The 14,394-nt window shown below is 43.9% G+C and overlaps 1 protein-coding gene across 6 annotated transcripts in view; it reads right to left on the bottom strand.

Annotated features, from left to right (window-relative positions):
- Window positions 1-12,694: 12,694 nt before the first annotated feature.
- LOC109429302 (protein glass) overlaps window positions 12,695-14,394 on the bottom strand; it is a 55,283-nt gene continuing 53,583 nt past the window's right edge. For 2 of the 6 annotated variants that reach the window (XM_029860261.2, XM_062846783.1), the window contains 3 exons: window positions 13,812-14,377; window positions 12,900-13,464; window positions 12,695-12,832 (listed from right to left, as the gene is read on the bottom strand). In XM_029860261.2, the coding sequence (XP_029716121.1) occupies window positions 12,760-12,832; window positions 12,900-13,464; window positions 13,812-14,377 (1,204 nt within the window). In that variant the 3' untranslated portion in view covers window positions 12,695-12,759. Of the gene's footprint in view, window positions 12,833-12,895; window positions 13,465-13,811; window positions 14,378-14,394 lie in introns of those variants that run through there. The other 4 variants (XM_029860263.2, XM_029860262.2, XM_029860264.2 and 1 more) reach the window with 4 other exon arrangements.

The raw sequence follows: 14,394 nt of genomic DNA, 5'->3' as shown, positions 1-14,394 counted from the left end.
GCGAGCGAAAATTGTGTGTCGTTTGAGACTAAAAATCTGCTTCTACCGGAGGAAGGTTGTAATCGCCGTAGGTGCTGCTGGGTCTAAGATGGAACACCGCGCAAGTCGGAGCATTCCAGCAGACTTTGACATCTCATCCGATCGGAATGACCCGAGACACAGGTTGCGCTGCTCGGTAGGGTGCGTGAAGGTCTTTCGACATAGTTTAAGCATTTTGGAGATGAATTCGAGGAGAAATATTTAGTGAATAAAAAAAAACTTTGATTATAATGCATAACCATCTTTTTATTTTTAAACGGTTCAAATATAGCTCAACCATATGCCATAAGCTTCAAATACCATGGAAGACCATAAACCAATAATAACACATACATTGTCCGTTTTTCTTCCAGATTTATTGTTAAACTGATCTCTAACCATTTGCTATGCAGTAGATTGCCACAAAAACTGGATAGTATATTGACCGTATCCTCTACTGTATTGCGAAAATTTTGTTCGAGAAAACGGGCGATTTTTTATGGTAACCTATCTTAACCGCCTATTCCTCATACTGTAATTTGGCGGCTTACCATTTGTCAAACTGGCAAATCTGTACATGGAATGGTTATCTTACTGTTATCTCGGATAGTCTGTGAAATAGTTAAATGGCAATTACTAATAGTCATCTACAGTATAAGAAACATTGCATTTACAGTTAGCGATTATGCGGGAAGATCATTTGTAAATGTGGGGTGCGACACCGTGTCGTGATATGAAAACCTAGAATACATTGGGACTAGTTCGAAGAGGTCTTTCGCGACTTGCTCATCCTGGAATTGATCTGGAATATTCTCAACAACGTATTGGAAGCAAGTGCTTAGCAATCAATACACTGACAAATTGCATTGTTGAAAATTGTATCTTTGGTGTTTAGTTAAGGAGAAACTTCAAAGAATACAAACATGGCTGCCACAATGGCCGACTTGGTCCCCTACTCACGTTTTCAAGAGCACCAATCTTGAAAATTCGTAAACAAATGCTCTCGATTTGTAAAAGCTGCCTCTTTTTGCAAGTGAGCAAAGCCAGGAAAAATAAGTGCGGCTTGGCTCGATGCTTTGTTTGTCAGATTTGTTCCTCTAAAGTTTGTATGAAAAATTGCAATGGGATTTCTTGATGTTTCACTTTAAAAACATAAGATAATATTATTGGGTGGACAATTCCCCCCCTAGAGGGACAAAATTCCCCCCTAGGGGGGAATTCCCCACCGGTTGAAAACCACTGCTCTACAAGTATCATAACTGCTAATGAATTTTCATAACTATTGTCGTCGCGGTTGAAACCCGAAGTTTCCCCACACCCGACAATCGAATTTTCTCAAAATCTGTTCGTGAAAGCTAACGTCGGACGTAGTGCGCTGGACAGCGGACCTGGCCCTCTATCCAGCGCACTGTGCCCGACGTACATCCGACACACGGTTTAGGAGAAACATCGATTTTCGCGTGTCAAAAATTCCGATTTTCAACTGCACGAACAATATCATCACAGAAGTTTGAACTGTAGCGTAAAAGAACCATCTATTATGCGAATGAAAATTGGTCATGATTGTACCCCCCCCCCCCCCCAAGAAGTCCACGTGGTTTATGAACGGCCCCCTTAGGGAGCGTCCATAAATTACGTCACGCAAAAATTGACCATTTCCAACCCCCCCTCCCCCCTATGTCACACTTTTTGTATGGGACCTCTGAAATTTTTGTATGGGCCGTCACACTTTGCTGAACCCCCCCTCCCCCCTCAAAGCGTGACGTAATTTATGGACGTTCCCTTAGTTATATTGCACGATCAGAAAATTCACTCATTTTGGAGCTAAAGTGGGACAACTCAAAAATGAGTAAATTTTATTTCCAGCGATAGGGCTGGCCCAAGTGCGAAAATCTCATCAGTTTAAGTTGTATAATATTCTTGCCGATATGGTGAATATTATACGGCTTAAACTGTTTGGATTTTTGCCCTTGGGCCAGCGCTATCGCTGGACAGGCAATTTACTCATTTTTTAAGCTGTTCCAGTTAAGCTCAGTTTTGTGTAAATCTTACTCATTTTAGAGTAACTTTTTCTTAGCGTGTGCTCCTCAAATCTGCTGAAACGTTGCTGACTCCTTTCCACTGCTGCTCGTTCTTTCTAGAACCAAATTGACCCTAACGACTTGCCAAATTATGATCGGGTAACTTTTTGAACAGTGAGGCAACGATGTATACTATCACCGCTACTATTCCTCATCGTAATCGACAAGATCCTGGTTGGTGCGATTGACCGTGAACCAAATCGTGGATTTCTGTGGCAACCCATTCTCATGGAGCACCTGAATGACTTCGAATTGGCTGATGACGTTGCTCTCCTAGCTCAATGGCGCTCTGATATGCAGAGCATGCTCGATAATCTTGCCAATCGCTTCTCAGCTGCAGGTCTTACCATCAACGTCAACAAGACCAAATCGTTGGATGTAAACACGGTCAACTCTTCCAGCTTTACGGTAGCTGGGCAATCAGTGGAGAATGTTCAAAGCTTCCAATATCTTGGTAGCCAAATGGCGGCCGATAGTGGCACCAATAGCGACATAGGTTTAAGTAATGTATGGGAAAACAACCAGATCAGTCGACGCACCAAAATTCGAATTTTTAATTCGAACGTGAAATATGTGCTGCTTTACGCCAGTGAAACCTGGTGTGTATCAGTGAAGAACACGCAACGGCTGCAAGTCTTCATCAGTAGATGCCTGCGGTATATAATTCGAACATGGTGGCCTCACAATTGGATCTCCAACGTGGAGCTCCATCGTCGATGTCATCCAAAGCCGATAGCGACAGAAATTCGGGAGTGAAAGTGGAGGTGGGTCGCCCACACTCTACGCAGCGGAAACGAAAGAAATCTTTAGATTGGAACCCAGCAGGACATCGCAGCAGAGGCAGACCCAGAGGCTCATGGCGGCGCAGCCTCCTCCTCCTCTCCTCTTCTTGGCGTAATGTCCTCACTGGGACAAAGCCTGCTTCTCAGCTTAGTGTTCTATAAGCACTTCCACAGTTATTAGACACGGACACGTTCAATGCTTCCAGTGAGCTTCTCGCTCTTTGAAGGAAGCACGACACTAGACAACGGACTAGCATGCAACACCCAGTGGCACAGCCGAAAACTTTTCCTGACAGCTGCGGCGGGAATCGAACTCGTGCTCCTCAGCACGATGCGACTAAGAGCTTGGTGACCCTAGCCGCACGAACTGAGAGCTTCCTCTGCCAATGACCATTTTGCATGTGTATATCGTGTGACAGGCACGAAGATACTCTATGCCCAAGGAAGTCAAGGAAATTTTCTTTGCGAAAAGATCCTGGACCGACCGGGAATCGAACCCGTCACCCTCAGCATGGTCATGCTGAATACCCGTGCGTTTACCGCCTCGGCTATATGACGGCGCAGCCTCAACAACGAAATCAAGCAAGTCGACAGAAATTTCACCTGGCCACAGGTCAAGGCGATGGCTGGCAACCGCCCAGGATGGAAATCTTTCAATTCAGCCCTCTGCACCACCGTTGTTGCCCAGGACTGAAAGTAAGTAAGTAACTTTTTGAATAACCTGGTCCTCAGGATAATGAAAACTTTGCGGCAAGTGATCATTTCGAACAATAATGTAATTTCAGGGAAACGCGCTATTCGGGTAACTAATGTTCGGAGAAACGTCACTCGGGGAAAAGAACTTCAATCATCTAGCATAGCCAGTGCTGATCTGACCCCGCTGGTTCGTAAAACGACTTCCCCATTCCACGGCCCAGACATTGAAGTCACCCGCTAATACCACCGGCCTTCACCCTGTCAACACGGTCGTCATACAGTCCAGCATATGCGTAAAGTACTCGATCGACCACCGCGGAGGCACTTAACAGCTACAGAAAAATATCTCGTTCACTTAGACGAACACGAGGCCCTCGGAGGTAGTAGACACCAACTTCGAGACGGGGTATTTACCCGTTGTCCATATCGTCGCAATTTTCGAATCCATCCGCGACCCAATTGCCGTTGCCGGTGGGTACTCGGTATGCGTCCGCTATGATGGCCTTATCCGTCCCCCACTCCCCCCGGGCACCGTGGACCACCCGTTGGGTGCATTTTGTTCGCGGATTTCCCGGAACAAATCAAATACGTGAACTTGTGTAGGATTGCGCCTTATGGCCTTCGACGCCGCATCGCCTACACAGTAGACCGATGCAAATTTTGAAATTTTCGCTCCCCTAGGCTTAATCGATGCCAATTTAGGTTATGGTTATCCAACCAAAATTTGAGCTCAATCGGATCAAATTTGACTGAGCACACGCCCTTTAAAGTTTGTATGGGAATTACTATGGAGAAGTCAAACTTTTATTTCCACAAATTGAAACTTTTTTCCATGTTGCCTTACAAATGAAACCGATGCGGATTCATATAGCTTACATTGGCCCGTATGAATAAAAAGTAGTAACTACTCGTGCTTTGTAGTTACTACTTTGAAATATGATCCACCCCAAAGTAGTAGCTTTGGTATGAATAAAACCATTTTTCGAACATTGTAGTAGATACTACTTTCGAAAATTTCGATGTAGTATTTACTACATTATTTGTTTTTGTTTTGGTTGTGGGCTCTCGATTGCTCTTCCACCACCATTAGGCAATCCAGGACAAAATATGGTTGAAAAATAGTGATTTTCGCAGCAGCTTCCATTTAAGATAACAGTACTAAAAGAGTACTCCACATTCGTTGTACACGACGCCGCGGTGATCGTGAGGGCACCTCAGCAGGGTAGAAATTTATCTCAAATGCGCCATGCGTATCGGCATGCACTCACGGTCGCCGCTGCGTCCCAGGCCTCACATCCAGAATACTCCGTCAGTAGCATCAACGATCATAAAAAAAAAAACCGCTGCAAAAGGCACTATTTTCCAATAAAATACATTACAAGTGCAACATCATCATGCCACCCCATCTGGGCAAGATTGCTTTAAAATCATCCCCACAAGACCGCGGTGGTAATGCAGCGTGTTTTGCTGGGAACTTGATGGTGCTTGTATCGGTTTCCGGAAGTTAATGTCTGTCGAAACTTGCATCTAAACATTCTCAAAGATTACTCTTTTTGATAAACAAAAAATCATTACCGCCAAAAAAGAATTGCTAACACAAGTTGTGATTTCAGATACACGCATCACAAGCTTTGTAGCAACCTCAGGAGCAGACTACAAATTTCTTGTAGTAAATACTACTTTTATTCATACAGATTGTGGAACATGTTCCACAAAAGTAGTAAGTTCGAAACTTGTAGTGTAGTAAATGCACTGTTTACTTTTATTCATATCAAAAATTGTAGTATTTACTACAAAAATGTAGTAAACTGTGGATTACTACTTTTTATTCATACGGGCCATTGTCATCTTTCAAATTGCCGAAGACACCAGACACGTAAAACCTACAGGAAAATTGTTATTAAATAAAATGTAACTTTAAATCTTTTCAAATGATGTTTCTCTTGGCTTTATGAGAACACTGCGCGAGGGAATTCTGTCTAGTAGGCCAACGGAACATGTTCAATGCAAATGTCAAAATGGAAAGGCAATGGTGTGGAGTATCAGCGAGGACAGTGCCTTTAATTGTTGGTTGGGTTGTAAAGAAAGCCTGGGCTGGGAAAATAGGCCAGAGACATACTGACTAAAGGGACACTCTTCCACTTCCATATTCTCTGACCCGACTTCATAGGATAGGGCCAAGACGGAAAAGCATCTTACTTACTATCAACGTCTCATAGCCGAACACATTTCAATCCTTCACCAGGATTGTGGTCGTCAAGTCATTAGGTATCGTTTAAATACCTATTGAAATTATTATTTGCTTCGTAATCGATTCCGGTCCGGATCTTAACAAACATGCTAGACAATTCAAATTCGTGCATTTTTAACGAGAATTTGAATAACACAATGTCATAGTCTGAAGGAATCTTCATCTACATACGAACTGATACTAATCTATATCCATGGGACTAAGCGATAATTATCAAAGCATTTGACCAACAGCACCCAACAGTCTATGAAAGAGGGGAATGCATTTTAGTCCTTTTATGATTCACGATCGGCCTCTCAAGAAATCACAGTGAAAGAAAGGTTCATAAGTATAGCACTGTTTGCAGTTCAGAAGGAATTTCTCAGCCTATCTTGATGCATGGGAAATTCCTTGCCTGAATCGCTCAAGAAACCGGTTTTTCTTCGATCGCAGTACGCAGTAGCGAAGGAATGACAGTTCAAATGGCAGTCACCGAAGAAAGTTTCTGCCAGGAATCACTCAAGAAGTTTCTTGAGCGATTCCTTTCGAACTCGAAACTGCGCTTATGGAACAATTGCCAAAACAGTTTCTATTTATTGGTGTCGGTGCTGCTACTGCGCATTGTTGTTTTCTCATGTTGACACTTTGTAATTGCAAAAAAAAATCCTTTGGCCTACTAGACAGAATTTTCTCGCGCAGTGTTCCCATAAAGCTAAGAGAAACATCATTTGAAAAGATTTAAAGTTACATTTTATTTAATAACAATTTTCCTGTAGGTTTTACGTGTCTGGTGTCTTCGGCAATTTGAAAGATGGCAATGTAAGCTATATGAATCCGCATCGGTTTCATTTGTAAGGCAACATGGAAAAAAGTTTCAACTTTTGGAAATAAAAGTTTGACTTCTCCATAGTAATTCCCATACAAACTTTAAAGGGCGTGTGCTCAGTCAAATTTGATCCGATTGAGCTCAAATTTTGGTAGGATAATCATAACCTAAATTGGCATCGATTAACGGGGTGTCGACTACCTGAAAAAACCTGGAAAGTCAGGGAATGTCAGGGAATTTATTTTTGGGCCTGGAAAGTCAGGGAAAGTCAGGGAATTTTGTTGATGGTCAGGGAAAAATTTTCACGATGATCATAAAACGATGCATTTGAATTAGGTACCGTCGTTGGGGGTGAGAATGGGTCAAAAAAGCATACTCAAAGATTGTTTGTTAAATAACAAATGCAGTTGAAGTCGGAATAACTTTTTATTTGGTATGCATACTCTTCTTTGTGGTAATGATAGTTTAGCAAGAAAGTATCACATTATATGAATTGCTTACTAAACTACAAATGATTGAAAATTGACCCAATCTCACCCCTTAGAGGGGGTGAGAATGGGTCAAAGTATTCGAAATCGCCTATCTGAGAATATAAGTTTATTGTATTGATCAGATCTAGTAAACCTACTTAAAGTACAATGTAACCATGACGAATAAAAGCTTAGATAATTTTAAAAGATGATTAATCCACCTAAAAGGGCTAATACAATCAAAATATGGTTGAAATTTGATAAAATAACGTTTGTATTCTTTAGTTTGTATGTTGTATCACTATTTTTAGATACCATAATCACAGACAAACAGACGTAACACTCTGATAATTCCCATCGTACTTCGATTTAACGATCTTTTTCAAAATTAGATAGTTGGCCAACTACCCACCTGTGGCGCTCACATCGTTTTTGTTCGAGTTTGACGTTTGCTCACTACTGCCACCTAGTTGATGGTCGGCCAAACTTAGTCATTTTAGCATTGGGCGAATATGTTTCCGTGACTATGATTTAAATCGAAAAATGTTCCAAGTGTTACGTCTGTTTGTCTGTGCCATAATCATCCTTATTTAAAGTTTCAACTTCCATGAGAGGAGGGAGGGGCGCATTGAAAGATTGATCGAAAAAAAAAACATGATATTTTTAGTATACTGCATAATAAATGTTTATCCAAACCCTCCGTTATAAACTCTTATGTACATGGTCATTGGCCCCTGTATTGCCGAAGCAAATCACTTCATCTCAAGATAGAGGGTCGTTCAAATGTTTTGTTACACAGAATTTCACATTATTAGACCCTCTCCCGCAATAATATTTAAAGGATTTTTTTTTATAAATTTTGTATGAGTCCTAGTACAACGGTAGACTTATTTTTCGTTCTTTAGTATTTTTATGTATTTTATGAATGATCTTTATATGCCACTCTTAATTCATAAAGTTCAAGTTAAATACTCAAAATGCAATCACGTATGTCGCATCTCGTTTGCTTTCCGACATTGAAATGTAGTTAGCATTAGTTAAAATACACAGAAATAAAAACCAAAAAAAAACTTTCCGACATTGTGCTATGTCACCGGTTTTATAGCCCCTGTATTTCTTGGATCCCACTACCGTCTGGTAGTTTCACGATATTTCCTTAAAATTTCAAAAATAAGTGGAGAAAAAGAACGCTATTAAGTCTATTTTGTAAGCTTACGATATTGCAGTACACTAAAGATTAGCTAATGATTAGAGGAGCCGTCCAAACGCATGGGTTTATTGTTATAAATAATTTTAGGCACTAAACGTAGGAACACACTCGCTTGACACTTCTTCGACATATTTTCGAAAAAAAGTGCTTTTATGAAGTAAACATTGCACCACTCTAATGTCAAACGGAGACTGTATAACAAGTTGAATTTTTAGTTAAGATTATGTGCACTCAATAACTTGCTTGACCCAATCTCACCCCCATTCTTAATATTTTGACATAGGGTCGAAAATATTGAATTTTTAAATAAAAAGAGCAGTGACAGCCCGCTTTTTTCGATGCATCAACTAGGTAATACCTACAGCTAATCACTTTTAAGAAAATTTATGGTTAGGTACTTGTGTGAAACATTACGAAGAAGAATTTTTTTCAGAATGATTTACTAGTAGTTTCATTATATAAGTTTAGCCACAAATTTAACAAAAAACAATTATTGCTAAATATCTTATTCGGCATCATGACGTGTAAAAACATCTCCTCTTTGAAATAATATAATGTTTTCAACATAAATTAGCGATAGTTGATGAGCTATTTCAAATTTTATGTTTCTCCGTTTTGACCCAATCTCACCCCCCAGTCCCATTGTCACCCCCATCGACGGTATACTAGTTCTTAAGTTATGGTATTTGAAAAACTAGCTAAAATGTTTTTTTTTAAGTTGTTATATCCATGATTAGCTTGTTCCTGTCATGTTTTCAGTACCATGACTTGTGTCTTGGTTCCAGACAAGGTGGTTCTAGCAAGGTCAGTTGGCACACTTTGAACTTCCCTTGTATATCGAACTTATTTGCATCCGCCACAGGTAGCTGCACCAAGGCTAACTGTGTCCCTGCCGGGCCCTTCCGTAGCTGAACGGCTGCGGTGGCCACCTGCATCACACACTGTTACCGCAGTACCGTGACGAGCTCTTCCGCATCAGTGATCTTATCTAGCTATTGAAATACGACTGTATGGTTGAATCTCTCGATTAACGGCTACGCAGTCTTGGGATTTAAAAAACGAGTTGTTTTATTCACCCGACGTTTCGACACGGGGATATTTTCCCCCTGAGGAAGACACTATCCCCGTGTCGAAACGTCGGGTGAATAAAACAACTCGTTTTTTAAATCCCAAGACTGCGTAGCCGTTAATCGAGAGATCTTATCTAGGTTCTTCACCTCCAGACTCGCCTCCGCTGTAAGAGCCCGTCACCTCGACACCCCTTGCCAAGGACCTCTTCTGCCTGACTTTAGTAGGCGACGCCATTACGTTTATTATCGCGCTTAATCTCGAGGATCATTTCACCCGTGCGATTACATCCAATACTAAGCACGTCGGCTCCCAAATCCACGAGCTTGGCGTCGCTCCTCATCGCCTTCAAGACTTCCGCGTGCTTAGACTGTTCGGGCTTCATGACGAGCGCGTCGCCCTTCTCGCGCTTGGCACCTACCCTCCCACACCTGCTAGGTTTGGTGATTCTACGCTCCTGCACCTCCAGTTTCTATTTCTTTCTCTTCCGCTGAACTTTTGGTCAATTCGGGTGCTTCCCTGATCTGCCCAAATTTGTGGTTGCAGAAGACCTAACAATGGTCTCAATCCCCTGTACCTTTCACTCCGAGACGGGCCGCTCTATTCAGGCCCACCCTTCCCAGCTTTCCGGGACGCTTGGCTGGGGTCCGACTTACCGGCATTGCTGCCGGCTTTTAGTGTTAACATCTGCCTATAGCCTTGCGGGTGCCGCCTGGTAGCTCTTCACCAGACGGCTGTCTCACACGCTTCTGCTGTGAGCAGTCGCATTCGCCTCACTCTTTGGGCTATCCGCGAAAGCAAAGCCATCATTGTTTCTCATGGTCTTGCTTGGCTGTCGTCATTGACTTTCTAAGTCTCAGCAGGGTCTACTTGAGGACCCTGCTGGACTTCGAGGACGCAAAGTCAATAATGGAGTCATGGAGTCAAGCTGCTGCGCAGCCACCTCCATCGCAGTGAGCCCATCTCGATTTTTGTTGATAGTCCGAATCAACCACGCATGCGTCGTGGTCATCATCATCATCGGAATGGTAACCACGGCAACCGAATAAACAACTGGTGGGATAAATATGTGGCTTTTCACCCAGGCTGTTAGTTCAAAACCAACCGTCAAGTTAATTGTAATTTCGCCGTAATAAACCAAGTTAGTTCGTAACACGTGTTTCTCTGCTACCTACAAGATGTATTAACGCGGTAAGGGACGAAATATTGTGGGGGGGGGGGGGGGTTGCCACAGGTACCCCACCGCACCGGCTTCGCTCCGAGCATTTTTTGCATCTCCTCGATCATTCATTCCTCAACACGGCTCGCCTGGCACCTTGATTTGGGGTTAGTCCACTGGGAACTTGATCGTGGCGATCGGTACTTGTTCTTGCTACCTCTGTCTCGTGCTGCTTAAGTGCGGCTACGAGCTCCTCTGCGTCGGTGATCTCGTTTACGCTTTTACACTGGAGAGTCGCCTCCGCCGTTAGGGCTCCCACCTGCACTTTTTCGCCCAGTACCTTGTTTCTTGGCCGTCCCCTTCTTCAGCATTAGTGTCATCTCTCCAGTCCTGGTGCGCCGAATGGTTTTACATCCGCGCCCAGCGATGAGAGACGATTTTCGCCAATCATGTCTGAGTCATTTACAGGGACCGTACACAATTTACGTCACGCTTTTAGGGGGGAAGGGGGGGGGGGGGGGAGCTTGCAGAGCGTGACGACCCTTACAAAAAATATTGAGGTCCTATACAAAAAGTGTGACATAGGGGGGAGGGGGGGAAGGGTGTTGAAAATAGTCGATTTTTGGGTGACATAATTTGTGTATTGCCCCCAAAGGGAGGAGACTCAAGGCCAACAATCAATCAATCTAATGTTTTCAAATTAACCTAAATCACAGAGAACAGACATCCAGGCTAGAACAAATTTCATTCGGAAAGTTGTGTAAGGATTTGAATCTTTACTTGAGTAAGGTTGCAAACCAATACACGATGACAACACTAACGCCACCAAACACCATATTGCCACAGTCAGTGGTGAATTGAAACATTTCAAGTGGTGAATTAAATTAGTATGGGAAATTAACCGATTGCAGCGCCCCGCTATTGCCACTTGTGTTGCCGATTTCAAATGGCCGTTAAATTCCTTACACAGTTTCGGAACTGGACTTGGATGTCTGTTCTCTGTGCCTAAATCAAGATGTTACAAAAACAAAAAGTTATTTTTTTTTACAGTTCCATATTAGTCATCGCTCAAATAGTACCTACTGATTGACTGTGCTGCCCATATTCGCATAGTTGACGTAAGCGCAAAATTAGAAATCAAATTAAGTAAATATAAAATGATATAAAAATGTGATATCAATTTGTTGCTGAATACAAATCATGTTTTCGATTTGCTGTAATTTTGTTGTTGGACTTTGCTCGGGTATCAGCTTGTAAATGCTGACATTGTCAATGGTGGTTACGTCGCCTATGCGATCATGGGCAGTGTGGTTCCATGCTAGGTTTCACCCATGCTCATTAGGGATTGTTTTAAACTAAACACACGCTTCTCGGATTACTTGAACATCAGTGCCTTTATTTTCCACTTGATTTAGCTTAAGAATCACACAAAGACCTCCATCTTTTCCTTCGCGCATACAATCTACAAACAGTTGTTGGAACATACAGTATACAACAGTTAGAGAAGTATTCTGCTAAAAATATGCTACCAATATGCATTCTAATTGATAACCGCTTTGCTCGTTGATTGGCTGTTTTGATTCCTCTGCTGTTTTTCTGTGTCCGTAAGAAAACGCTGTGACTAGAATGGAAACAATTGATACGACAGACAGACAGATATGCTGCGTGACACCTAATACACCTTGTTTGAGAAACTTTTTTTTGCAATTGTTGTGTAGAAATGTGTGATGCAAAGTTCTCTCTTAGAATAAATTTACAAAGTTGTTCCTAAAGAGACTAATATCGTCGTATTTGTTGCGCTGCTGTTGATAGTGATGGTACTCTTCAAAGTAGGACAACTGATGATGGTGGTGGTGAGGGTGCGGCGGAGGTGGCGGTGGGAACGGTTTAAAGTTAAAGCTATTGTAGGAGCTGCTTCCCGCCGCGGTTCCAACTGGTGAGAACGGCATGGTGGCTTCGTAGGAGGATGCCGCAGCCGCAGTACTGCTGCTGGTGCTGCCAGCGGTTCCCATGGTGGACGACGATGCCGAGCCAACGGACGACGACGACGGTACGCCAATACAAGTCGATGCGGCCGCCGTGGGAGCCGCCATCAGCGTAGACGCCGTGCGCCTGTGGTAGTGGTGGAACGCATTCTGGGGTGATCCGTAGGGGTGCGGGTGCGAGAGGTACGACCCCGGCGGATGAGGTGGGGGTGGTTGCTGCGTTTGTTTCTGCTGTCATGTCATGAGAGCCTGACCGTTCGTTCCATGGACGCGCATGTGCCGGTTAAGGTTGCCCGACTGGGAGAACCTATGGAAATGGAGATGGGGGAACATTTACAAGCTAAATCTAGAGTATTTTTAGTGATTATTCTCACCTCAACAGACACAGCTTACACTGGTAAGGTTTTTCCCCGCTGTGAATCCTCAGATGCTTCGTCAGCGTAGAACTGTCACTGAACGCCTTCTTGCAAGCCCGGCAGCGATAGGGCCGCTCGCCGGAGTGCGTTCGCATGTGAGTCGTCACGCTCGAACTTTGCGAGAACCTCCTGTCGCAAATCGGACACCGGAAAGGTTTCTGTCCAGTATGCGTTCGAATGTGGGCGGCCAGATTGGCCGCTTGGCTGAAGCTTTTGCTGCAATCGGAACACCGATACGGCCGTTCTCCGGAGTGCGTTCGCAGGTGCGTTTTGAGCGTGCTCGGTCGGGCGTAAGTTTTCCCGCAAAGACGACACAGATTTGGCTTGTTGTCCCCAGCTTGGCCATCGCTTCCGCTGCCGTCCTCCTCTTCGAAGGTGATTCCAAGGGATTTTTCCGTTTTCATCTTGAGCTGAAAGTCGCTTTGTTCGTACTCTGAGGGACTCTTTGGCGGAGAGTAGTCGGCCGCCGTTGGCTGGTAGTACGACTTCTGATGATGCGACTGTAAGCTAGATGCCTTTCCGGCTGAAAAAATGCAGGAAGGAGAAGATGATCATATTCAATAATTTTTGGATTAGCAATGAATGTGTTAAAGCACAGACAAACACACGTAAAACTTCGATCATTTTTCGATTCAAATCATAGTCACGAAAATGCTACAAAGACTGAGTTTGGCCAACCATCAACTAGGTGGCGGTAGTGAGAAAACGTCAAACTCAAACAAAAGCGATGCGAGCACTGTGGGTGGGCAGCTGGCCAACCATCCAATTTTCAAATAGACCCCCAAATCGGTGTACGATGGACAATTTTGTGAATAAAAGAAAATACTAAAGAATTCAAAGATATTTCAAGATAATACATTTGTTACTCACTCCTACCCGGATTGGAAGAGTCCAGCAGTGGCGATAGGTGATTCTGCGTTTGGTTTTGTGGCCTAAAGTCCGCGGTGAACGAGTAGGTAGCACCGGCCGGGTACGGAACCGGACTGAGCAGCGGCGGGTAGAGCACGTTCACCGAGGATGCGCCCGCCGTATGCGGTCCCCACTGCATCTGGGAGCACTGCATGGGCATGGTCCCATCCGCCGTGGCTCCGTATCCGTGCATGGTCATGTTCATGCTGACGTTGACGCTCATGCTCGGATAGATTGGCGTTGAGTGTTGTGCACAAGACGTTTCGTAGTAGTTCGAGGGATATCCTGATCCACTCTGAGATTGAGCTTGACTGTAGTGCGAATTGGTGTGATTGTGATGGCCAACCGATGGCGACAGGAGCATCTGCGGGTGGACGGTGTAAGAGAGCGAGGCCTGTGGCGGGGCAAAGGCGCCAGGCGGCGACGATGGTTGAGGCAGTTGCTGCGGATCCGGGCTCTGCTTGAGTACGGCGTGTTTGAGGGACAACAGCACGTCGGCCACGTCGTGCGTTGGGCGTTCGGGTCTGCTGATGAAATGAAATGA

This window comes from Aedes albopictus, chromosome 1 (genome assembly GCF_035046485.1).
Source record: "Aedes albopictus strain Foshan chromosome 1, AalbF5, whole genome shotgun sequence".
Lineage (NCBI taxonomy): Eukaryota > Metazoa > Arthropoda > Insecta > Diptera > Culicidae > Aedes > Aedes albopictus.
Note: the sequence above shows the minus strand (reverse complement) of the source record. Positions and strands in the feature narration are given on the sequence as shown.